Genomic DNA, 27,022 nt, shown 5'->3' with positions numbered 1-27,022 from the left:
GAAACTATTAACCGAAGTCCAATTTGTTCGGGAAACTTTGGGTTTTAGAAACTTTGTATTAAAGTGTGAACTCTGTTTGGAGTCTTTTTAAAAGATGGCGAACATCAAAGCAGTTTAATTGTGTACAATGTCAGTAACTAAATTCTTACATTTTCAACGCTGTTCTCAAGAAGGTGTAAGTTTGTACATTTTCACCGTATCTGTTAATGTTTTGAATTCAGTTGACTAATTAACTTCATAAATACAGGTACTTTAAATTTCAAAATTTTGAAATATTTCACGAGCCAAGGGCCAAGGCACCGCATGCTTTATTTACACATTTATGTACATCGGGTTTGTACACACTGACTGCTACAATATGTACAGGGTAAATTGAAGTGTAAAAAACACATACATATGGATTTGTGGACGGAATATTCTGGAATAAATCTGAAAGTTTCAGAAACATTGGACGGATGAGATCAGGGTTATCCTCTCCTACAATAATTACAAAAATATGTATTTACAACAAACCACAATTTTTACACTTTTCCGAATCTAACAAATTTGGGAATATTTTGTATCCGTTGAAGTAAGCTTTAATATAAGAATACCAGAATTTCTTTATACAGATACAGGGAATAACCACAGTGCACAAAACAGTTGAAATAGTGACAGAAAGAAAAATAAATGTCTAGGGCCATTCCGAATATACCAAATATTCCAATATTTCATCGGCCACCAAATATCCGAATATTTTTCCAGTATTTGCAAAAAAAACAATGTTATATAATCTTGAAAGCTGCGTTGTTCTATGGTTGTCAAATACAGTCACTTTTATACACGCATAAGTGGAGAGCTTCTGTGAGGAACATTGGGTCTTATTACATCTTTATAATCTTTCAAAGATCAGCCAGTCAGCAATGTAGAACAAAAATTGATCAATGCATAGACGATGTTCTTAATATTTTAATAAGCTCATTCTCAATTTTGACCCACGAAAATGAAGACCCACTCGAAAATGAAGACCCACTCGAAAATGAAGACCCGCTCGAAAACAAGGACCCACTCGAAAACGAAGACCCACTCGAAAAACGAAGACCCACGAAAACGAAGACCCACTCGAAAATGAAGACCCGCTCGAAAACAAGGACCCACTTGAAAACGAAGACCCACTCGAAAACGAAGACCCACTCGAAAACGAGGACCCACGTGAAATGAAGACCCACTCGAAAACGAAGACCCACAAAAACGAAGACCCGCTCGAAAACGAGGACCCACCCTAAAACAAGACCCACGAAAATGAAGACCCATTCGGAAACGTGGGTCTTCAGTCTTCGTTTTAGGGGTCTTCATTTTCGATACCACCCTAGCAGACCATTAAATTTATGACATGCACATTCAATTAGGCTGCCAAATGGCATGTAAAATTTCATTGGCGCATTGCGAATACTCGTATTTTTGACTGAATCCAACTTTGAATTATCGAATACTAATTATTCAGAAATGCACAACACTGTATGCTTAGGGATTCATTTAAATTGGCCCCAGACTGCAACAACACCATTATAGCTCTGAGCTATTAAGCAAGCCAATTCGTCTCACTCCAGCCTTCAGAAGCCGCTGTATCACCGTCTCCACAGCTTGGGGCGTGGCCGTATTCAGCTGGTCGTTTGGAACGTCGTAAGAGCGGGCCAGATACTCAATCATGTGGTTCTTGTCTATCTCGGCATCCACGACGTTGATGGCCATTCGCAGCTCGGGAAGCGGTACTTCTCTGCAACAAACAAAACAAACAACAATGCAAACACATATGGAAATGAAATGAGAGTTTTTAGCATGTCGGAATTCGGTTTTGGTTGAATCCCAAGTCATTTGGTTTTGAGATCCCGTATACAGTCATATGAAGGGATTGTCATCTGGTGGTTAGATTTTTTGACTCGTGATCAGAGAGTCAGGGGTTCGATTCCAGCTGCTGGCTATGCATGTTATGTCCTTGGGCAAGCCACTTTGCTCTTACTTGTGTGTTACTTGGTTTGAGATCTCATGATTCGAGGGTCAGGGATTGACTCCAGCTGCTGGCTACATGTTGTGTCCTTGCCTCCTTGGGCAAGCCACTTCACTCTTACTTGTGCAAGTCAGTTGGCATGAGATCCAGTAACAGTCATGTGTAGGGATTGTGGTCTGATGGTTAGATTTTTTGACTTGTGAGGTTCAGGGATTGACTCCAGCTGCTGGCTACATGTTATGTCCTTGGGCAAGCCACTTCACCCTCACTTGTGCAAGTCAGTTGGCATGAGATCCAGTAACAGTCATATAGGGATTGTGGTCTGGCATGAGATCCAGTAACAGTCGTATAGGGATTGTGGTCTGGTGGTTAGATTTTTTGACTTGTCATCAGAGGGTCAAGGGTTCAATTCCAGCTGCTGGCTAAATGTTGTGTCCCTAGGCCAGCCACTTTACTCTTACTTGTGAGTTAGTTAGTTGGTATGAGATCCAAGCCTGGTGGTTGGGGTTTGTGATTTGTGATCGGAAGTTCAGCGGTCTGAATCCTGGTACCAAATAAATGTGTCCCTGGGCAAGCCATTTTATCCCTACTTGTCTCTCCTAGGATTATATATGGATAGGCCTACTGGCTCATGATCAAAGGGTCAGGGGTTCAAATCCAGCTACTCAAGCAGTTTTATCTCTACTTGTCTCTCCAAGGAGTATAAATGGGTAGGCCTACTGTCATTAGCTGAGGAGTAATCTGCAACTGAATGGCATTCTATCCAGGGAGAATAAAACTACTCTTCGTAGTTGAATGCGGCACTTACTCTCTATCGCCCAGCTCCAGTTTGATTTGCTCCACGTACTTCAGACGTTCCTCCTTGTCCTGTTGCCGGATCAAATTGATAAATGGACGAGCGCCGCCATCTTCATCCTGGGTTGAAAATCAATGTCGCGATCATACCATTTTGAAATTGTACAAGTATGTCTGTAAAATTTGAGCTCTCAGTACTGTTTGGTCATATGCTGAAGACCAAGGTTCGTCTATTTTTAGTGTAAAGACTCATGATGGAATAAGTTATTAATGGAGTAAAAAATCAACAAATCAACACTGGCTATCTTGAGTAGACCGCAGAACTATTATGGGCAATTTCAGCGCTATGAATGGAAGTGTATTAGTGTAATGTCTGTGACAGAGCCAATTAACCATGATATCTAATAATGATTCAGAGAAATGGTCCAAAACTCCTAGTCTGTAATCTCCTTGTCCACTACTAGATGAATGATGCACATGTACCAGATTTGAAAAATACACTTTCAGGTTTATCCACTGAGCTCTTAAAATCTTTGTCACTGAAATTAAATAATGCTTGAATTGCCAAGTTTCTGCTCACGAGTCAGCATGGGTATCATAGTATTACGATTGTTATTACAACTACATGTTCTGTCAAATTTCTTCTAAACAAATGATATAAAGACCGACCTCCAAAAACAGATCCTGATACTTCAACGTCTCTGCTCCCTCCTCCGGTTTCAAATCTTCCATCAGCGTGGTCATCAACGCCTCGATGTTCTCATCGGGCTTGACGGTGAACACCTCTCTCAAGGCTGCCTCAAAGTTCTCCCTAGATATCACCTGGATGGTGGTCAGCTGCGGCATCTCCTCCTTGTCAGCTTCCTATCGGAAGATGTGATTTCATTTCTGTTAAATTCACAGATGCCAAGGTCTCTTTGCAAAGTGAAACATGCTTGTCGTTTTTAGGTTGATGGTGAACAGTATTTGTGATGCGATCAAGCTACGTGAGTCGTTTGTCGACCCTGGTCAATTTTTTGTTTATTACAGATTTGAAAAGAGCACAATCTTGGCATTACTGATGTGAAAACCGCATGCTGATACCATCTTTAATTAAAAATTATGGAAGTCGGAACACCAAGAGATGTGATGAAGTAATGTGATGAAGTGGCCCTATTTTGGCAGGTATCTCCAAATAAAAATTCCCAACAAACCACTCATTTAGATTGATCGCATCTCATTTTTTTTTTCAATTGATGTCAAGCTCCACTCTCCACATAGCCACTGATTAAAGTAGCGTTCCCTGTGCTCTTTTCGACTTTCATCCCGAAAAATAGATTCCTTTTCTAAACTGCTATTTTTCTAGCAATACAAAAGTTATTCCCTTTTGAACAAGACACAGACTCAAAAATATCAGCCCATGTTTAGTTATTGAATTAATACTTTACAATTTCAAATGAATGGCTTCTGATTTTTGCCACAGGTCAAGGGTTCAAATCCTGAACAAATTCTTTGTTCAGCCAAATGTCATGATAAAAAAATAATAATAAGAACTTGATTTTTTGACTGACTAAGCAGAATTTGGAGACATACTCTCTAACATGTAGATTATACAGCTACATTTATGGTGGCAGAGGGCATTATCAACAAAATTAATAAAACCAGGCTTGCAGATTTTTCCATTCAGACCCACGTTTTATGTGCACAATATTAAAGATGATGAGCACCAGGGCCAATTTCCAGCACTGCTAAGCACAAAAATTTGCTTAGCACAAAAAAGTCTGGCTTATAAAAGCAGGTTACCAGCCAAACACCAAGTGATGTATATTGCTCGTGATTAGTATTCAGCTGTTGTTTAATTTGCTCAGCATGAAAATCACATGGAGTTTCGGCTGATAACCTGCTTTTATATGCCATCCTTTTTTTGTGCTAAGCACATTTGTGTACTTAGCAGCGCCTTGAAATTGGGCCAAGGTGTGAAGCATGTTTGGAATTTCTCATCTCATAGTGCCAAAATTCCCAAGACCGGATTTGAATTATCTTCTTGATTGGCATGATGGTACCCCACTTGCAAGGAACTGGCTGAATTTGGGGAACACAATTTCTAAATGCAGTCCTGGACCAAGTCTAGTTGGGGATAATTAGGCGGGTAGGGAAACACTTTTGTTGATTCTGTCAAGTCAGGTGACATAATACCTCAGTGGGAGGCTCTTCCCCTTCTTGTGCCTCGGCCGCCGGTTCCGTTTCGGCCGGAGCCGGCGTTGTCGACGGAACCTCGATCGTCTCCGAGGCCTTATTGAGGGCCTCCATTAACTGCTCCAACATCTCCATCTCCTGGTTGTAAACCTGCTCGATCACCTTCAATGACAAAAACAAAAATGAGTTAAGATATTAGCAATTGTATTACATTGTAATACATTGTATGTACTCCTTGGTGAATCTGTAAAACCACAGAGTGCTGGGGGCGGTATAAGGAACAACAGGCAGGGCGCTTTAGGGCGGTACAGGGAATAATGTGTTCAATAACTCAACTAAACATTTCACTACTGTTTGTGAAAAAGTTCTCAAATGCACCAAATTTAAACAAAACACAGAACTCAGTCATACAATTGCTACACACGTGTACACACCTCGTCTGTCAATACTTGATAGAAGAGCTCGCACATGCCTTCCATGTCTCGGTACCTCTCGCAGGCATCATGAAGGTTGTAGGCCTTCTCCGCAATCATCTTTTTGTCTCTGTACCTTTCGTCCAGAAATCTGGCCACAAAGGTGTCCATCGGTTCAGTAGAGGCGTTCTCCTTCTAGAGACAAAATTTAATAGTGGGATGATAAAATACATAGCATCAATGGAATTCACAAGCAGCCCATGGACTTCTCGCGTGAACAGTGAATGGCATTTTGGAACAGTAAATGGCATTTTGTCATCTCTTGCAGGATGTAGTGTCCTTGCATTACAAGGATCCACCTCAGTATTCAACCATCATGGAAATTGAGCTAAAGGGTTTGTCAGTAATATTTGGATTTTTACCCCAGAGGGCAATGTTGGTCACCAAGTCTAAAGTACACAGCTATTTATTAGGAAGTCACCAAAAAACCAGGAAATTTCAATCTTTACAAGACTCTCTTGCATTGTTTTTTCTTTCTTTTCAAGTTTTAATGGCATACAAGAGAACTTACAAAAGACAAATTTAGCTGAACTGAGGAAAAGTTCCATGCTTGATTACACAGTTGACCTTCAGATCCTACACTCTATGAGCACACACCTGTGTCACGCTATAAATTTAGGATCCAAAGAGTGACCTTTTTCCTGTCCCTTTTACCTTGGTACTTTGTAATTTGCCATTCAAGTGACATGAAGAACCACTTCCAACTTTTTTTCATTTGTTGGGTAGGTAGTTTGCTATTCATAATCACTCTTGGAGGATGACTGCATGAAGAAGTGCATCAGAATTATAAAATCATAATGTCAGATGTAACAGGGACAGGGAAAAAAAGTGGACCCTAAATTCATAGAATTACCCATCTGCAAGGCACGGAATATCTTACGGATTAGAACAAAACATTTACCCTATTCTGACATGCATACCTCTGATTCCCGTTTGTTCTTTGCCTTCCAGATTTCCTTAATGAGTTCCAATGCTTCACCCTTGGTGTATTCCCTGTTCCTGACTTTGATGTCTGTCTGCAGGTAGACTGGCACGTTTTCCCCAAAGCCCTGGGGAAAAAAATACAAAAATAAAAATTTGAGTTCAGGAGGCTTTCTTCTCAAGTTTACAGGGAGCATCTCAAAAACACAGAATTGTCCTGCTCTTTGTAGAAAGTGCTACCTAGAACAATGCACATTCCCAACAGGAAGTATAAAACTATTTCAACTATGTTCCCACATGAAACCAGCTGATTCTAATTACCACCCCACAATGTTTTGACCAATCACAGCTGTGACTACTGCTGCCAAAGCGAATGGCCGAAGCTTATCAATTACACCTTCCCAACTGACAATGAGTTTGTGTCCCCACATCCATTTTAGTGAAAGATTTAGGAGCAGGATTTGATTCATCCATGACCATGTCCTCTCGATCTTCTGTCAGTCAATCAATTTCAGTTTACACAACATCTCAAGAATCCGTCGCTTCAATCGAGAGCCCTAATTCTGTCTAGACTAGACTATGCCAACTCTCTTTTGGCTGGATGCAGCGGAATAGGGGCCGCTCGTATCATTTTTCCAAGTGCCACGCTGACATCCCTCTACCCCACTCTTGCAATCACTTCACTGGCTTCCGGTTCAAAAACGCATTATTTTCAAAATAACTTTCAACGTAAAAGAACATTCTTCCACGATATCAGCTTTTGTTCACTCACCCTTGGTTCAAAGAAGGCAAGTCCCTCCCCATCTCCAGCCAGTTCCTTGAGCAGAAGCTCCACCTTGTTATCGCTGCTCTTGTCCTTAGAGATGGTCTTCCATCTCTCCTCGCCCCCCTCCATGAAATCGGCGCAGCGGTCCCAGTCAGGTCTGTAGGTAGTGACGGTAAGGCATTGAAGACCGTGGCACTGCATTTGGTGTCAAATCTTTTGAGACTATGGACTTTGCGTTTTTTCACAACTTATTTTCCTTTGGTACCATTGAAAAGGGGCAATGGTCCTCAAGTTTCCTTCAGTAGCGCTTATGAGAAGTTATTCAGATATAAAAGTGAACTAAACAATAACACCACGAGCATGCCAAGAATCTTAATGGGTTTCAGTATCATATGGTATCAACAACAATTTTGAAGTTGTGCCTACGTCCAAAGCAGGCAATTATTTGTATGGCTAAGGATGCTGAATGTAGTGTGCCAATAGCAGATACAGAAGCCGTAGCCCCAAAACAGCTAATTTGACTACAGCACCTTGGTGTGGCTGATCGCTTCAGGATCTCCAGCTCTGAGTAGAACTCATCTCTCTGCGTCACAACTTGCTTGTTGACCTCTAACAGAGTGCTGAAAACACAAACACACCAACGAAATCAATAACAACATAATCGCTAATGAATCTTTCAGAGACAACTTAGACACAGGCCGTGTCCGAATCACCCTGGCTACGGCTGGCATTTACACACGCACCTACGTAAGCGGCTGTAGCCATTTCCAGCTGCAGCCAAGTAATTCAGACGTGGCAAAAAACCTAAAATTCCGGACAGGTTGGAAAGTTCTTTTATGGGACCAATTTCATGGAGGTCCTAAGCAAAGAGTTTGGCTAAGCACACAAAAGATTTGCTTACCAAAAACAGGTTTACCAACCAATTGTTATGTTAGGTGTATTGCTGCTAACTGGTACTCTGCCAATTTCTGCTTAGCACAATAAAATCTCTAAGCAGTTTTAGCCCCTGTTCAAATCGGGATCACAAATGTTCAAACTTGGAATGCTCCTCAATGAAAAAAATTTAAAACTTATTTATTTGGTTTACCAGAGTTGAATTTTTGGTACAATGTCTCGTTGGAAAAAATCATAACTTATTTAAAGATAAAGAAGAAATTGGGTTTTGAAAACGTGTTTTCAGATTAACACATCCAAAACCCTTTAGATATAAAATAATTTGTCGAATGCACTGTATCCTGAAAACTAAAAAAAAAAAAAGGCTACAGAATTATTCTGACAACTCACTCATGCTCAGACATCAGGATTTCGTGGTCGTCTTTCAGCTGGGCTATTTCTTCTTGTAATTTCTGTGAAGTGGAAAAATAATAATGAATTGAAGTGGCACTTCATAGATACCAGTAATTTGGAACAAGTTCCTGAACAAATATTCAGGAATGGGTTTGTTTGGTTTTGAGTGGCTTAATTAAAAAATTCTTTGTATAGCAAGCTGCTACGCTTCATGTATTTTGTACAGCCCCCCCAAAAAATAATAATAAAAATAACAATAATAATTGAATAGTAATCTGTGCAAATTTGTATTGCAAAAACTCAAACAGAGATGAAACTGGCCTAAGGGGAAAGAATCTGAAATAGGCTGGGGATCCAGGGCGGCCTGTGTTACTGTCATAGCTTAGGAATTTGTATATGGCCTTTGCTTTTCCCATGAATGCCGCCCTCACCTCATGCTGTACTTTGAGCCCCTCATAGTCTCTCCTCGGTACTACGTCTCCATAATTGGCAATCATCTCAGTCAAACGCTGGGTGGCATCTGTCAAGTCCTCCCTCGCTTTCCTGAAATTTGAGACAATGAAATAAGTGATCAGGTCAAAACAATTTTTAATTCTCTGTGTGTTTTTTGTATTACATTTAGTTTGCCAACACAGAATGATACATCAAATTTGAACCATCCAACTGAGTTTGCCAAGATTAATAAGGGAGTGGTTAAGACGTCTGCACTTGTAAGCAGGAGGTTTGGGTTCCATCCGAGCAAGCTTGTTGAAAAACACAGCGTATCAGTGAAAGGCAAAGCCCCATATGGACAAACAGGAGTGGGGGGTACTTGGAAACACTCACAAGAGCTTCATTGGAGGGACACACAATGTGCATACACCGCTCAGTGCACACAGTCGTGTTTTACATAACTCTAAAGGACAAGGCATTGTCTTTCCCTTTGTCCCTGTAAAATAACACTTTTCCGTAGACTAAACGCACAAACTCACGATCGAGGACCATTTTCAACAAAAGATGAACTATCGAGGACAACAATGAATATGTTGTTCTCCCTAAATATGTCTGTCTGTCCTTGGGGGTATGTAATTCACGCACATGAATGGCGTGAAGTACACATGATTCACTGAGTTTAGACACACAGCAGCAATGTACTTGAGTTCCACCTAACTCTCTCTTTGAAACTGAATAAGAGGGTATATGTGATGTGATCAAGCTAAATGAGTCGTCTGTCGACCCTGGTCAAATTTTTTTTGGTTACAGATTTGAAAAGAGCACAATCTCAGCATTACTGATGTAAAAACCGCATGCTGATAACATCTTTAGTTAAACAAATTATGGAAGTCGGGACACCAAGAGATGTGATGAAGTGATGTGATGAAGTGGCCCTATTTTGGCCTGAATCTCCAAATTCCTGACGAGCGACTCATTTAGCTTGATGCATCACATATGTGAATAGCACCCACGAATCAATAGGCAGATCCAGTGAGTCCCAGGCACACTGCATACATGTGCACTCACGTCGGACCTTTGTGCATGCATGCCGGACATTTATCACCCTTACGGTCGGCCAAATAGATTGGTCAATTTAACAACCCTCCAGCAGAAAATTTAAGTCAAACTGGTCCTCAGTTTTTATTTTGCATCTCCTGACCTCAATGCAATCTTGAGTTTGACTGGATCTTCCTTGGTTTCTCCTGCCTGGCTGACCTGACCCTGAGACTTCTGGTAGTCTTCTTGCTGATATCGGAGATCATTGATGTCTGACACTAGTAGCTTACGAGCGTCACATTCATTGCGGTACTTGTAGTACTCCGCAGCAACGTCTTCTTGCAACTAGAAGGGCAAATAACAGATACAAATCTAATTACGCTTTGAGAAAAACTGGCCGGATCATTTTCTACAGATATAACCCGGTGCTGATCCTTTTTCAATATGAACAGTTTGTGATGTGCTCTTTACTTTAAATTCGTATTCATAAATACCTGAGGCAGTTTACCCATTCCTATTGGTTGAGAGCCTGTCACGTGGGTGATTTTAAATGGTTGATGAAACACCCGACTGGCTGGTTTTAAACACTTTCCCGGTGTCACATGAAATTTGGATTCGTATGAAATCTGGTCCCTTTTACCCTTTTATTGGTTGAACGTTCACAATCTTCACTTAGGCATGTGCAACACTACCAATGAGTCGGTAGTTTTCAGAGTCCTATATTCGCACTACACTACATCGCACAGTACGCGCCATGCACGCGCCAATCTCCATATAAGAAGATTTTAAGTACTACTTGCGAGAGGCACATACCATAAACATAGCTAGAGGGGTGTTTGAAAAAACATAAAGTAAATTTATTGAACAAGATCGTTGGAAATTTATAATTTTCGACTTGTATTGACTTTTGACCGAAAGGTACTTATGAATGGGAATAAATATAATGGGACTAAATCACTAGAATGTCTGCTTTAAATTAATAGCCCTTGAATCAGTCCATTTCACAAAATTACGACAATTGTAAATGACACTGACTTATACAGGATGAAAAAAACCCCGCAGATATTATTGCTAATTTGAACAGAAGAAGGGCACATGTGAATCAAAGGGAGATATCTTTTGTTAGGGTTAAATCTCCTCTTTAAAATGACACCCTGATCATGTCATTACATTCACAGTGACTGAGCAGTGACCAATTTTACGAAAGGTCTATTTAGAGAATTGTCCACTTTTCAATTGTGATTTTTGTAGTGTCATTTGTCACAGAGTGAAAGGCTATGGTTGCCAATCAAGACAGGTAGGGAAAAAAGAGATCACCATGAAAAGTGGGCAAGTCTCTACATAGACCCTTTCATAAAATTGGTCACTGCTCAGTCAACCGTGAATGTAAGGACATGATCAGGGTGTCATTTTAAAGAGGAGATTCAACCCTAACAGAGGATATCTCCCTTTGATTCACATGTGCCCCACTTCTGTTCCAATTAGCAATAATATCTCGGTTTTTTTTTTTATCCACCTTGTATATTACTGACTGATATAGACGATGCCTACCTTGTCTATTTGCATCTGTAGCGAGACCTCGTGCTGCTTCATGGCATCGATCTTCTCCTGCAACATCTTCTTGTCTTTCTTCAGGTCCAGCATCTCTTGTCTCTCTTCCTCTCTCAGTGCCATCACCTTCTGGTCACACTGCTCCGACACCGTCACCAGCATGGACTGAAAGCAAACGTCAGTTTTAAGTTTGTGAAAACATCAGTCCTTCGTAAGAGATCTCATCACGCTATGAACCAGAATTGCCTGAAATGCTTTTGTTCCAGACAAAATGTCTGAAAATGCCTGTGAATAATGGTGATTAGGCCTATCAGACATTTGGTCGCTGTTTCAGACATAATAATAATAATTGTAGTGCTTATACAGCGCTTTCAATCGTAGCATTAATCTCAAAGTGCTTTACAATCATTTGTTCATCATGCCACGAGACCACACGGCAGCCGCTATCAGGCCAAAATAAAAAGATTGATTGTTTCCGGTCCAGCGGCCGCGAGGATTTTTTTTACCCACCGGGCCGCCCGCACTTTGAATTTTTTTTATTATCCTTCTTCTTCCAGTATTATTTTGACGTTTGGTGAAAACAGTGGTAAAACACAACTAAGTGATGCCACATCGCTTGTGAAATCCAAACCAACCTTGCTCTATGATAGAACTGACTCGATGCGCCACACACGGAAGACTTTGGAGGGGATGTGGGGCGCGCAAACTAGACTCTGTGCTCGTACTCACGTGCTGTGTGGAGCCATTTTACCAAATGTACGGCTGCCCTGCACGTGTACATGTGTACACTAAACTGGCGTGCAAAAGTATTTATGCACCAGTTGTTCAATTTTCAACATCAAGCTTGACTTCAAAATATCACGGATGTTAAATAAATGTTCAAAGCTGTGTCTTGTGTCATTATTTAAGTCGGTAATATTCAAGTTTACAACACTAAACATCCTCTCCCTCATTGACATGGATGTACAGAGGAAGGGACATGCCGCTTCGTAATACCACTTTACGACAATGTGAAACCGCCATCTTGAATTGCTTCATTACGTATTCATGAGGTCACGAATATCATTACGCCGGCATTTAAACTACCAATGGGGGGAAGGCGCGCTGTTTTGGGGCCGTTTGGTGCCGTTTTTTCGGGCCGTTTAATGAATATTTAGCAGGTCACATGCTGCCACCATTAATAAATATTGAAACTAGAATGTTCATGCGAATGCTTTCTAAAAGCTCCCAAAACTGCGCCGATGCCACGCCACTGCACTCCGGGTACGGAGTCCAGACTCCAACGACTTTCATTTTTTAAATTTTCCAAACTTATCAAAATGTTTGATATCATAGGAATCCCCATTAAACAAACGATAACATGATTTTTGAATCAGCTTTTTATCGCTCATAACAAAAACGTTATGATGTTTTTCCCCCTGGACCTTTGCACTGACTGTTCACCGATGCGACCCAGACAATGGTCAGATGGCTCGCCGTCTAGGCACGGGCAAAATGCAGCTCCGATCCCGCTCCACGTACAATGCAGCTGGCAACACGGAACATGCGTGCACATGTTATTGCTGTGTAACCGCGTGCCATACTAAGTCTGGCAATGGACCAATGCTATCTGCATACAATGTGCATACGGAAGTACACCATCAGTCTGGTGCTGCTACACAATATGTCTCGCGCGTCAGCGTTGTACATAATTTTCTCATTTCGCCTCTGTAAGTTCGGCCACGGAATCAAGCTGAGTTGTACCAAATTCTTCAGCGGATTTGGTATGGCCTAGATAATCAGATCCTTGCCAATCTGTCATGGTCAATGAGCCGGCGGTGCCAAGTTGTAATCGATGCTGGGGGAGCTTTTACTCGGTACTATTAATAGTTTTTATCACTTTTGCGTTCTATGGGCGCCGCCAAGTTGGATTTTGTGATGGCCCCCATGACTTTGTACATTTGTACACGGAAACACTATGGTGTCAGACGTCATTTTGGACTCATGAACGCTAATTATTTAAATAAAACATGAATTGTTTGCATAAAATAAGACCACCCGAGACACTGACAAGAATTGTACTGAAACATTTTATTGGTTTATATGATAAAAAACAAAGAGAATATCATTTTTTTTTTAACAGGTGCATTATTTTCCGGTATTTTGCACACCAGTGAACTCGCAATTTTTTTCCCCAAACCCCATGATACCCCGTGCATTGTTTTATAACCTGTAATTTTTCTATTTTTGTTTATATGTACCTTCTGGTATATATCCACACTGTGAATAGAAACCGGTATTTGACTTAAACATAACCTTATAAATAATAAGCAAAGGCTGAAGTTCAGAGCTTACCACTGAGACTGCTGAGAAGGGGAAAAAAAAAAAAAAAAATCCCTCCCTCCAGACTGGATTTTTTCCCCCATCCGCTGGACAAGAAACAACTTTTTTTTTTAGGATGGCCTCAGCGCACTTTCGGCCTCTACCCCCACTGGCACCCATTTTCAATGTGCATGTATACTCCTGGGTGGAGAGAGGCAATTATAGTTACACATGTAAGTGTCTTGCCCAAGGACACAAACACCATGTTCCTGTCTGGGTTTGAACCACTGATCTCTATATAAAGACTGGATAGCGGATATGCATACAACATTCACACAGTAGACTTTGCATATTGACCAATTCGCCCCCGGTCTCACGAAGATGGCCGCGTATAATACGAACGTTCTACGCGTAAATACGCGCGCGTTGTATCAACAGTTGACGTGCATTTTGGTCACGTACACATATTATGATGTTCTAAAAGGGACATATTTCCGTAGTGATTATTATTTCAAAAACGCCGAAAAAGTGATTTGCGGCATTATAAAAGTAACCACGACGTTAGAAAAATTGTAGTAAACCTTGGTGAGTTGGTCAATGGTGGTGGCCAAAATACAAGTCCAGTGAACCGCGACGTTACAAAAGAAATCATGCTGTCTATAAAGACGGCAACTTGTCCTTTGTAGATCACCAGCCGGTCTCACCAATATGGCGTCAAATTCATTCATTGTGCGGCTCTTTATTAGGTATCCAGTCTTTATATAGAGATCAGTGGTTTGAACCCACGCACCATCGTACACGAGTCAAACACCGTAACCGCTGGACCATGGGGCCCTTAACGGTTGTCCCACACGGCCAATGCCGTTATGTACCTACCTTGAGCGGTTCCAGCTCCCTGATCTGTTCCCGCTGGTTCGACAGCATCATCTCATACTCCGTTTTGATGGACGACAGGAGGGGCTTGTAGGTTTTGAAATCCTCTATTAGATACTCAAACACCTCACGGTAAGCCTGGAATTCAAGGAACAATTGCACGTGAGTTTTGAAATTTGAATTCATCGGCACGTAGGCCAAATTTCGGGAAACTTCTAAGCAGTAATGCTTTTAAAGGTAGAATAGAATTGCCATTTGTGCTTATTTTTTTTCCGTTTTAAAGGCGGGTGTTTAACAACTAACCTGATGAAGTTTTAGCTCTGTGTATGCTGATTATTTTGAGAAAACACAATACTCTGTATCTCGATTTCAATTCAAAAATTGCCGAGTCACATTTTAAGGTACAGTCCATCATTTGTAATTTGTGCATTTTGTACATTTGAATCAACAAACGTGCTCAAAATCTAAAGAAGGGTGCTGAACAACTAACCTGATGAACTTTCAGCTCAGCTTCAGCTGTATATTTCGAGAAAAACCAGCATTCTAGGATCTCGATTTCATATCAATAGTTGCTGAGTCATGTTTTGAATTGGGCCTGAATTCAGCGTCCAAGACAAGTTCTCACTGAGCCGATTGCAGCTACGCGATGTTGCGCACCCATCCGACGATTTACAGCAACCGCCCGCGTGTGCGTCGTGCCAATGCTTGGCGCACTTCGCCAAATAAAATACAAACAATTAACGGAAATTTTCAACGGTTGGAAAGGCCTTTTTTCGTTGATTTCTTTAAAATGACAGCTTGCCAGATAGAATAATTTCACAGGGAGTTTAGTCCCCTTACTATCTTTTAACCAAGTATGTTTTTCAAAAGTAATTACGTCAGTTACTTTTTGGATAGCTGCAAATGATGGAATGTAGCCTTAAATTGCCCCCTCATGTGACAAAATCCCGAAATCAGCATTCAGGACATGATTCTCATTCAGCCGATTGTAGTTACGTGATGTCACACACAGAACCAACAAATAATCATGCGCGCATGTGCGTTGCGTCAACGCTTGCACCCATTCACAGATTCGCCTAACTATAAAAACGTTTACAAACGGAAATTTCCAAAAATGTGTCACTTGACACATCTTTGAAAATGAACTTCTTTTATTATTTTCTTCAAAATGACAACATGCCAGTCTTGCCAGAAGGAATAATTTTACAGGGAATTTAGTGTCATTATTACTTTTAAGCTAAGTAAGTCTTCAACAATAATTTGGTTGGTTACTTTTTGGAAAAGCTACAAATGGTCCACTGTACATTTGTACCTTTAATAGCAAATTGTTGCACTCAGTCCCTACTGGTAAAATACATAGCAGTCACTATTAGTAATATACACAGCATGGCATGTTGGTTGGAAACCTGTTCAGTAAATGTCTGTGCTCTAACATGGTATCAGGTGAGAACGCTAGGTAGTACTACTACTCGGGCGACCACAGTTAAGCTTTACAACTGATCCACATAATTAGTGTCATAGTCTTCAATGCAGGAGGCGTCCCTCTTTAAAAAGCACTCCTACAAAATGGTTTTCAGTTTAACAAAGGCGGTGTAAAAAAGTGTGCCTGTGGGCAACCCCTTTAAACCATCTTTGATGATTGTTTACTTCTGGACCATACCATTAGGTGGAATAATTTCACAGAGTATTTGATACCAGTCCCATCTTCACTTTGAGCAAGGTTTCCGTCATTAAACTGGTAGGTCCATTTCCAGGTAATTTCAAATGATCTAACGTGGCTTTACGGCAATTCCTCGGTTACCTGTAACCGCAGTTCGCCGGGGCCTTCTTTATTCCCGTCCAGATTCCGTAATTCCTTCTTCAGGAACATCTCCAGCTGTTCCAGGAACCTCGGCTTGGGGATGACGGATCGCTGGGGGTCCTCGGATAGCTCTGAGGACATTCTGCCGTCTGGGCTGGAGCGCGGCCGGTGGCTGGGGATGCCCGGCTTGGCTGTGGCTTGGGCTGTGGCATGAGCAGGCCAGGTATCCAGGGTGCCTGCTTTGGTGTCTACGAATGGCTGTTGAAATAAACAGGGGGTACAATAATACCATACAGTGACAATATATTGTGAAACCGAACAATACCAAAGGATGTTGCTAAAATACCCAAATACCGAAAAATTTGGTATGGAATTTTAACACCACAATGATTTCTCAGAAATGTGGCCAGATGTGTGGGAAAACCTTTCGAAAAAAAAAAATCTCCAAACAACTTGGCCAGATGCACATCATAATGGCTTATTGTTTGAATTCTTTGTGGTCCTGATATCTAGATAAGACAAAAATTGCGCAGCTGGCCTTAAAACTAAATGCTTTTGCTTACTAGCTTTCCAGCAGGGCCTTTGAAGTTCTGTTTTGGGGTTTCCTTATCACCACGAGTCTTGTATCACCTGTTTTGGGGTTTCCATATCACCACGAGTCTTATTCTATATTGATGGTTTAATGATGATAGTCTGCCAAAAAAAGTACCTGGTAGACTGTGGTAGTAGGGAATACTACATTTACTTCTTGGATGATATTAACGTGGACTCTCAAAATCAAATACGGCACAAGCCTAACACGGGAGATCACTGCTTTATGCGCGAGTGTTTGTGAGGCAAGAGGGTGCATCTCACAACATTGATGCAAATGTTTAAAACCGGCTAGGGGCCTGGTCGCCAATAATTAGCCCTCACCTTTGGCTCATTATCAGGCCATTATCTGCGATCAGACCCCTCCCTGGTTTTAAACCACACGTTTATAACTACTTCATCACACTATTTCCCCTTTATAAAGCGGAAGAGGCCCAAACATTTGCTACTTTGGCGCTTACCCTTAGAACCTGAGGTTGAGGTAGTTTGTGTTTAGTCCTGTCGCTGACCGAATTTAATTGGTAACTTGGTCCTTGTAAGCCTTCATATTGCCTGACGGCCCTTGGCGAGATACCAACTCCAGCTGTCTGTTGAGTGCTGTATAGTGAGGAAATGGTCATTGTTTATTTATTTAATGTTTTATTTGACCAGGCTAGGGTAGCCCACTGATCTCTATTATACTGACTGGATAGCGCTTCGGCCATATGCGTGTGCACAAGACCGTGACGCCCTTGCACACATGCACTGTGTGCAGCACGTACGGTTTCGCTGGGTCTGGCAATCGCAGGATTGGCGCAGACGCAAGATGCTGTTTCAGTGCATTGAATGCGTTTTCTTGCACATCCCTCCACTGCACTTGATTGGGCTGACCTTTCTTTGTCAAATCTGTGATGGATGCGGCTATCGCAGCCAAGTTTGGAATAAACTTACGATAGTAATTGGCAAGGCCAATGAAAGACCGAACTTGTTTCTTTGTTTCAGGTCTCTTAGAGGTGAGTATACGATATACCTTATCTGGTTGTGGTTGCACCCTCCCTTTGCTAACAATATGGCCTAGGAAATCTACTGACTCAAATCCAATCTTACACTTGTTGGGTTTTGCAGTAAGCCCTGCATCCCTCAACCTTTTAAGAACCTGTCTCAATATCTTTGTGTGTTCTGACCAAGTTTCAGTAAAAATGAGTACATCATCAATGTAATGAACAACATTGGTTTGACCATCTAACAACCTCGCATCATGCGAGTGAACACGGCTGGGGCATTTACCATGCCGAATGGGAGAACCTTAAATTGATACAATCCCTCTGCTGTGATAAAGGCACTTTTGACTTTGTCTGTCTCTACTACCGGTATCTGCCAATATCCTTTGGTCAGATCCAGCTTAGAGAAATATTGTCCCTTGCCTACTTTACACATATCTTCTATGTTGGGTATCGGTTTAGGATCGAACACTGTTATCTTGTAAAGTTTGCGATAGTCGATACAGAATCGATTAAAGCCATCCGATTTCTTTACAATGACAACTGGCGGCCATTTTGAAGCTCCCTCAAAAGCCCCACAGCGCACGGATCCGTATGTAAAAAGCACAGAATAACAATAGTTTAGGAAGCAATTTTGGATCATCAAACACGATTTTATTTATTAATTTTGCCCCCAGTGTTATTTTACTCATGTTAATACAGTCGTTCTCCTACATGTAGTTTCGGATTTTTCCTAATCCGTATAGCTTCAAATAAAAACGTACCTCTTTTGGATTAGTCTCAAATCATTTTTTTTTGACAAAGTGCACTTTGAAAAGAAAAATGTAAGCTTCTTGATACATAAAAATCTTTTGGATAAAATTTTCAGAAAATGATTTTGGCGAGATTTCTGACTCGCACTTTGACATGTTTGGACCGTTTGTAGAAAATCAGGGGAGCGGCGAATCGATGATAAATTTTCTCCTCGGTACATCACTCGTACCATGTGATTTTGAATATTTTGTTCATACGCTAGTCATACAAACTCTTCCATCGAATGTTTGTTGAATCAAAATAAGTTGTGGAGTCTCTAATATTTGAAAATTCGCCAATGAATGACCATATGTTTTTGCACTTATGACCCAACTACACGCGCGTTAATTGATTTTGTGTGACAAATTCTGTTGCTGGGCCAAAGGTTTTCTGTCTGTGTGAGTTTGTGCCGTTGCGCTAACGACAAAAAGTTTCAAAATCATTTACGTTTTTCTCTTTTAAAATTTGCTGGAATTCTCTTGAATAAACTTTTTTTGGAAAATAACGCTTTATCAGAAAATGTGCTTGAATCCGGGTGGTTCTGGCTGAAAAAGTGATTTTCTTGTGTGATTTTTTTTTTCGCATGAAGCAGTTTTGATCGATTCGGAACTGATTGAACCGATCTGGAACTAGGAAAAGTGGCGTCGGTACTTTTGACGTCGTAAAGTCAAAATAAAAAGAGCTCAAATTTGGAAAATTATTTTGTTGTATCCCCATCACCCAAGGTAAACTTTATAATCAATGTCACTTGAATTCATGGAGTAGTTGAGCCAAAAGCAGCCTGAATGATGTTTGCTATCCGGAACTAGGAAAACGACTGTATTTGTTCAAATATATAATTATATTTTATGTATTTACATATACTTTTACGTGGCCAAAGGGAGTGTCAAAATGGCATCCAGTGACTTCACCCCCACGGCCCAAAGGGCTATCCAGTCAGTATAACAGAGATCAGTGGGGGTAGCCCCATCAGTTGTCTAAGATCTGTTCTCCCTAGTCCTTAGGTTAAAAAACTAAAAGTAAAAACACATAGTTTTGTAAAATAGCCTACATATTAATTGACATGACATATATAAAATAAAATGCAAGAAAATTTTGTTACAAATGCAAGAGCCCCAAAAAGGAATCTGTGTAGGAAGTGTAATGGTAGGCTAATTCTAATTCAGTAATTTTGGTCAGATAAAAAAACAAAATTTTTCTACTTCAATAAAGGTGTTTCACGGAAATATGCGCCATATTTTGCCCACGGGGCAATTTCAACGCCTTGCTGTATACACACTGTCAATGGAACACTGTGGTGCTTCCAAGTTATCATGCGGTCATTCCAAAATGCGCCCGCGTCTAGCAACGTGAGTTCTCTTTGCCCTGCGAACAAGATCATCATGATCATAAGATGGCACATATTACCATGAAACACCTTATTGCTTTCCAGATGATGTCACGTGACTCGCCTGCTGCTGTGCCATGGTTATGTGCATTTTTGAAGGGGGGGGGGGGAGGGGTGGGGGAACCAATAGGCGCAATGTTACGAGATGACAGCATCCCACCTGGCTGTCATACTTTTCATAGGAAGAGCGCATGTAGGTCTACCTGTAAACATGGTAGGGCCTAAACAAAGACAAGTCAAAGTGTGCATGGTGTGGCACACAATAATCAAGTCAAAATCATAGAAATATGATTTTGACTTGACGGTACTTGAATACTACATATAAAATACAGGTTAGGCCTATTTAATAAAAAATCCCATAAATTATAAACTTTGAAAGGAGCAAATCCCCATTTTGATGCTTGCTTTAATTTAATTTTAATCTAAACCCTTGAACGTGGCTGTTGTGCGCTTTCTTGAAAATCACGCAATCTTAAGAATGTGCGCGCATTCTTAATAATGAGCGCACATTCTTAAGAATGAGCACGCATTCTTAAGAATGAGCGCTCATTCTTAAGATTGCGTGGGAATATCACGTGCGCAATTTATGAACTTTGCGCAATCTTAACAAACATTGCACGACATAATTATGTTAAATGAAATGTATAGCGGTTAAAAGGGAAATGATTCATATAAAGAGGAAAGAAAAGTTCTATGCTTCTGTACTCGTATAACTACGATAATTTGAATCAAATTAAACCTGTTATTATTGCTTTTTTTCTGCCCACTATGGGAAGTTTTGTAATAACGGAGGACTGGGAACTAGTCTGGGAAGAAGTGCTTTGTTTAGGCTAGACAAGTTACAAGTCCCTGTATGTATCATATGCATGCCACGAAAAAAAACCCCCGATGTCCAGAAGCTGCAAAAATTGCTCTTCTGACTAGATAGAATCCAGCTGTGCGGCGTAATGGTGGGGGTGTGAACAATTAATTGGTGGCAATTTAAATGGGAAATAGCATTAGCACTATCATGACTATGGGATGTCACAGTATTCATTCTCATTCTTCACATTCTTCATTCTTACGTCCCCCCTCCCCCCGCTTTTATTATCCCAAAAATCAGAATTCTTTCCAATACACTATTATTATGTCTCTTATTTTTTTTCCCGGCCCCCCCCCCAATACGCGTATACTTTCATATCCACTCTACTTTTCAGCATTAAGTAAGTGACCTTGCGTTGTATAATTATTAAGAATCAGTGAACGAGGATGCAGCTAGACTTGCCAAGCGCAGCCGGTGCTCGGCATCAACAAGACCGTTATCTTGTCGCGCATTCTTAAGAATGTGCGCTCAATCTGGAAGAGTTATTTTTTGCGAAGATTGCGCAAGGATCCAGTTGCGCAATCATAAGAATGTGCATGCGCATTCTTAAGAATGCGTGATTTTCAAGAAAGCGCACAACATGGCTATAGGCCTATACACGTTCACCATGTTCACGGGTCTAGCCCTGGTGGACTCCCTTTCCTCCCTACGTTACGGGTCTAGCTTTAAGTTTAAGGCCTAGCCAAGTCAGTTATTTAGTGTCAGCTGAAGTGATGACAAAAAATCCCAAGAAAAGCCTACCTCCCAATTGGTGGCAACTTCGCCAAAGCCACGGCTTTTGTAGTCATCTTTCCCTGTTAGCAATTGCAGTTTTTTACATTAACTTTATGTTGAATTTATGTGATTGAATTCGTTCAGAACGTTCAGCCTACACCATGTACATGTACACTGCATTAGCACTAGCACTGCACGCACTGCAGTAGTTGCTATGGCGCGTGTACGCGTAACGTAAGTTGACCCAAATTTGACCTCAACTGTGATGATAAAAATAGAAGGGATCGTCTCAACAACACAACACCCACAGAGCTAGAGATACACAACACCCACAGATCCGATTCGATTCCCAAAATGAAATACACGATCATGAAGTGCGCCACCAAGCGCGTTTGCCTCAAATAATTATGCCACTTCAACTCCAGTCTCCCTCATAATCGGTAAGAGCACTGGCAGTTTCCGTCCACGCCGCATCCGAAGGCCTTCAACATCTTCAATAAGGTCCCCCCCCCCCCAAAAAAAAAAAAAAAAAAAAAAAAAAGTTGTTCCCCCCCCCCATTAACGACTTTTGACGCCCCATCCTCTCTGAGGGTCCCAGAGTGTCCCGCATGGGAAGCTTTCTGTTCCTTGGCTATGGTTTCTCGTCACTGTGTAATTCTATACCCCTGAGCCTGTGGGTCTGGTCTATCTACCTTTGGCAACCTCCCTTCCGCCACATGATCCAGCATCCGCGGGCCCCTGCCCCAGCTTGGTCACGTTTCGCCGGAAAGAATTGCCCATTACCGTCTCCATGATCCACGCTTAATTCACCGCTCCTACAACATGTACTTTTATATTACCTCATTCTAGTTTCAGAACCTAATAAACTAAAAAAACCTGCAAGTAAAACTTCCGCGATCCCCTGGCATCCTGGCCGCAGTTTGTATGTTATAGCATAGAGAAAGGATGGTACGAAAGCCCATTAGCGCCACTGCAAGTATATATGTTACAGATTATGTAATTCGTTATTACGGATTATTAATTCGTTATAACGGATTATTTAATTCGTTATTACGGATTATTAATTCGTTATTACGGATTATTAATTCGTTATTACGGATTATTAATTCGTTATTACGGATTATTAATTCGTTATTACGGATTACTAATTCGTTATTACGGATTATTAATTCGTTATTATGGATTATTTAATTCGTTATTACGGATTATTAATTCGTTATTACGGATTATTAATTCGTTATTACGAATAAGGTCTGATGTTCTCACACGTGGAGAGCACGTGACCAGGGGCCTATGTATATAGCGCCGCTAGGCGGCGCTATCTTTGCATACAACGTTTGCACTCCTGTGCCATGCTTGCCGAGTAATGACTCAGAACGTATGAGTAATTCGTAATAACGAATTAAATAATCCGTAATAACGAATTAGTAATCCGTAATAACGAATTAAATAATCCGTTATAACGAATTAGTAATCCGTAATAACGAATTAAATAATCCGTAATAACGAATTAATAATCCGTAATAACGAATTAATAATCCGTAATAACGAATTAATAATCCGTAATAACGAATTAGTAATCCGTAATAACGAATTAAATAATCCGTTATAACGAATTAGTAATCCGTAATAACGAATTAAATAATCCGTAATAACGAATTAATAATCCGTAATAACGAATTAATAATCCGTAATAACGAATTAATAATCCGTTATAACGAATTAAATAATCCGTTATAACGAATTAGTAATCCGTAATAACGAATTAAATAATCCGTAATAACGAATTAATAATCCGTAATAACGAATTAGTAATCCGTAATAACGAATTAATAATCCGTAATAACGAATTAAATAATCCGCAACATATATACTTGCAGTGGCGCTAATGGGCTTTCGTAGGATGGTTATAGTAAGGACAATATTTTTTTTTCAGCGACGACCTTGATTGTCCACCCGGCACTGGCAGTTCTCTTTTGAATGGTGATTTTGGGTTCCGGTTGAATGGAGAGTTTGGGTTGAAAATGGAGAATTTGGGTGAGACACTGCACTAACAGCTTAGAGTCATTAGCAATAGTATACTGAGCTGAGCTCTCCAGAGACCTCGTAAATATCCATATTGGAAAGGATTTTTTTGACGTCGCGACCAGTCTCTCCATCACAGACCACCTTTCAAGTTTGATTGAGATTGATGGCTGCACTACTTTACAGCATGTGAAATACAACAAACACACACATTCCTCCATGCATACATGGACGTTAATTAAATACGTAGTGTGGAAATTCTTTTGTTTTCGTGAAGTTTAGAAAAACCTGTGAAAGAATTAAATCACTTTACTCGCACTGTGAAAACTCTTTACAGAAGGAATTCGCGATCCACTTGTCTGGCTTGAAAACCAGGGCAATTTCCCCCTGTCTGTGAATAAAAAGGGATTTGTTACATGGACATGGTGTAACTATGAACACGCTATGGGATCTTTGCCGAGAACTTAAATGAACTGTCCCTTAGAAAGGGTCGTCTCTACTTGTTAACGGAGCACGGGGTACGCACATTTTTTGGTGGGGAAATGGGAACATTATGTTCATTCATGTATGTAGGCCCGGGAACCACTCTGTAACCATGGATGTTTTATTCCTCCATGCTGTAACCAACCGACGCTACCATGTGGTCATTGACTACACTTGGTTGCAGAAAATCAATATTGCGAACCGCCGCGAGTGCTAGTACTGCGCTAATGATTCGTTGTGAAAACGCCCTCTTGCGGCAGTTGATCGCGTACTATCCAATTTAACCTTGAATCCTTCGCTCGTACCCCCGCCCTGCAAACAGGACGCTGGTAAGGGCTGCCGTCATTTGAGCTCTCATTGGATAGATTTGCGTGAACTGTGACGTAGAACGCGTCACACAATCTAGCTTCCGGTGCCCATCATGCGCAGCGCGCGCTAGCTGCATGCGAAGGTCAATCTGTACTTCCTTCACAAGATTCTGTGAAGCTCATCAGCCCTTACCAGCGCCCTGTTTGCAGGGCGGGGGGTACGAGCGAAAGTTAAATCCAACCTCGTCTCCAGGATGTCGAGCAGTACGCGCCCATCACTACCTGAAACGAGGTTGGAAATAAAGTAAGCACTGGGGACGAGGTTGAGTTGAATCCCATCCACTTTTTATTTTTGTTTATTTTGAAATGGGTGGACGACCAATATCGTAAATGAAAAAGTATTTTTGTGTAAAGTTGGGATAGAATATTTGGTGACATTAGCATCCCCAGCCGAAAAAAAAATAATTGCGGATTGCATGGGGATTTCTTTTTTTTGGGGGGGGGGGGTCCGCTCGTTCTCCATCACCGCCTATTTTTGGAAGTAATGACAAAAAAATACATTGTGATCTAGTCAACATTTTTGAAGAAGCATTTAGGCTAAAACTGGGCGGTGACCGAGTATGATTCATCACTAAACCTCGTATTGAAAAATACACCCCAATAAATTGAGTTTCATCATAGGTTTCATTGAGCACAATAATATTGAACTTTTTTGAAGTGTGAACAATTCTTCAGATGGACCAAAGGTTATTTCGCCATAATAGTATTTTTTTCTCAAATTTATCAGACAATGAGATCGGGAATATTAGTTTAATGAAGGAAAACATTTGATTTCAACATGTCCAATAAAGTTTCCACTAAGAAATGATTTGTCAAAGGCTTAAATAAAATTAAGATAGACGTTTTCGTGACTACTCCGCGAAAACTTCCATAATTTTGTTGCTGGCGCTGGACTTTAAAATCTGCAAATAGGATGTCACCTATTTCTGTTTAGTGATAACTTATCGCACATTGTTACGGTAAAACTGGTATGGGAGTCAAGATTCAGATCAATCTTCATTCTTTGTTCAATTTGCCTGCAAGATGGTTCCGCGCGTATTATCCGTATGCTACACCGCATGGAGCCGGGTACCCACGAATGCTATGCCGTGATAATGTAGTTTCTCTTGAGTATGCAAATGACCTACACATCATATGGGCAAAAAATGGCGACTCACGGAGAAGGAACTAGCACTAGCAGTTGCACCGGCCAAAACAATGAAAATATGGACCCTTCAGACAGACTGAAACAGCTTTATCCTGCTGTAAATGAAGAGGAAACACCCTTGCCTAGGATATGGAACTCCAGGAATAAATCTACTTTCATCGGGCTACATCAAAACAACCTTCGAGTTCATTACAAAGGTAGGCCAAAATATTTTTATTTTACACAACCAACACAAATATTGATCACATTGTAGGCCTATTGCATGATCACCTGATCAGGATCGAATGATAAAGGCAGACAGTGGAACTAGAATAGAGATTGTGTAGTTTAGGACACCTATTACTCAGACTAAATAAGTGACAACATTCAAATTTAGCAAGTATGATATTGATATTGATAAGAGTGACAAGCATGACAAGTGAAGTAGTACAGTCATGACAGTGTAATTAAGACATGATGTAATTGTAAGATAAGGCAGTGGATATTTAATTTAGCCGGAGATGGCAAACCTTTATACTACTAAACGTTAGCTTGCCGGATATGCACTGAACATTTTCCGGTGACAAATTTTAGTCTGGCTCCATGCCAACATTATCGTTGTAACTTCGTAATATTCACAAGATGGGAATCAGACCATTTTACAATTTCGGACTTTATTTCCCTTTAAAAAAAATCCTCCAGAGCCACAAATCTGAAAAAGAGAATGTAATACTCTGCAATAAAATGTTTGAGACATGTTAAAATAATAAAAAAAGAATATTCTTATTTTTGGGGGGATGGGGAAAAGAAACCTTAGAAATGTCGCCAGTGAGTATTGAACCCGGGTCTTCCCGCTCATGAGATCTGTTGCTTATCCACTAGACCACAGGTGCTACACAACTGTTGGTGGTAATTTAATCTTATAATTCAGCCCTATCTTAGAGAGTACAGTGCCCTCTGTTGATAGGGATTGCCCACGGCAAACCTTTAGTAAACGTTAGCTTGCCGGGATTACCGCCAGCAATGTATCCACGACACTATCTTAAGATAATGGTACAGGTAGAGTTTCAGTTTTTGAGCACGTTAAGGGAAGTAATATAGGGAATTGTTAGTCCAAGTCTCTGAGTAACTTGTACCCAACTTATCGCCTTTTTAACATTGGACATAGTAGGGTCCATGCTAAACCGCATATGCCGGGCGACACAACGCTCACATTGACCCCAAAACCCGACATTACCCAACAAAAACATCAGATTTCACCCTGAAAACGGCCTCCAAATTATTAGTAATTAGA

At 40.8% G+C, this 27,022-nt stretch overlaps 2 protein-coding genes across 2 annotated transcripts in view; one reads left to right on the top strand and one right to left on the bottom strand.

Moving 5' to 3' along the window:
* Positions 1–248: 248 nt before the first annotated feature.
* Positions 249–21,800, bottom strand: LOC119744414 (translin-associated factor X-interacting protein 1-like). Its single transcript, XM_038220341.1, has 16 exons — positions 21,754–21,800; positions 17,453–17,588; positions 16,401–16,658; positions 14,603–14,737; positions 11,426–11,590; positions 10,038–10,219; positions 8,836–8,947; positions 8,402–8,463; positions 7,648–7,737; positions 7,124–7,274; positions 6,351–6,479; positions 5,392–5,565; positions 4,958–5,119; positions 3,452–3,646; positions 2,796–2,902; positions 249–1,756 (listed from the first exon to the last, which is right to left on the bottom strand). Exons 1-16 carry the CDS (start codon positions 21,798–21,800, stop codon positions 1,546–1,548), a joined length of 2,316 nt encoding a protein of 771 aa, XP_038076269.1. The 3' UTR covers positions 249–1,545.
* A 3,908-nt stretch (positions 21,801–25,708) lies between these two features.
* Positions 25,709–27,022, top strand: part of LOC119744398 (ran-binding protein 10-like) — a 48,529-nt gene continuing 47,215 nt past the window's right edge. The window contains exon 1 of the mRNA XM_038220318.1: positions 25,709–25,946. Within this exon, the coding sequence (XP_038076246.1) occupies positions 25,715–25,946 (232 nt within the window). The 5' untranslated portion in view covers positions 25,709–25,714. The remainder of the gene's footprint in view (positions 25,947–27,022) is intronic.

Source organism: Patiria miniata, unplaced genomic scaffold (assembly GCF_015706575.1).
Source record: "Patiria miniata isolate m_02_andy unplaced genomic scaffold, ASM1570657v1 HiC_scaffold_12, whole genome shotgun sequence".
Lineage (NCBI taxonomy): Eukaryota > Metazoa > Echinodermata > Asteroidea > Valvatida > Asterinidae > Patiria > Patiria miniata.
Note: the sequence above shows the minus strand (reverse complement) of the source record. Positions and strands in the feature narration are given on the sequence as shown.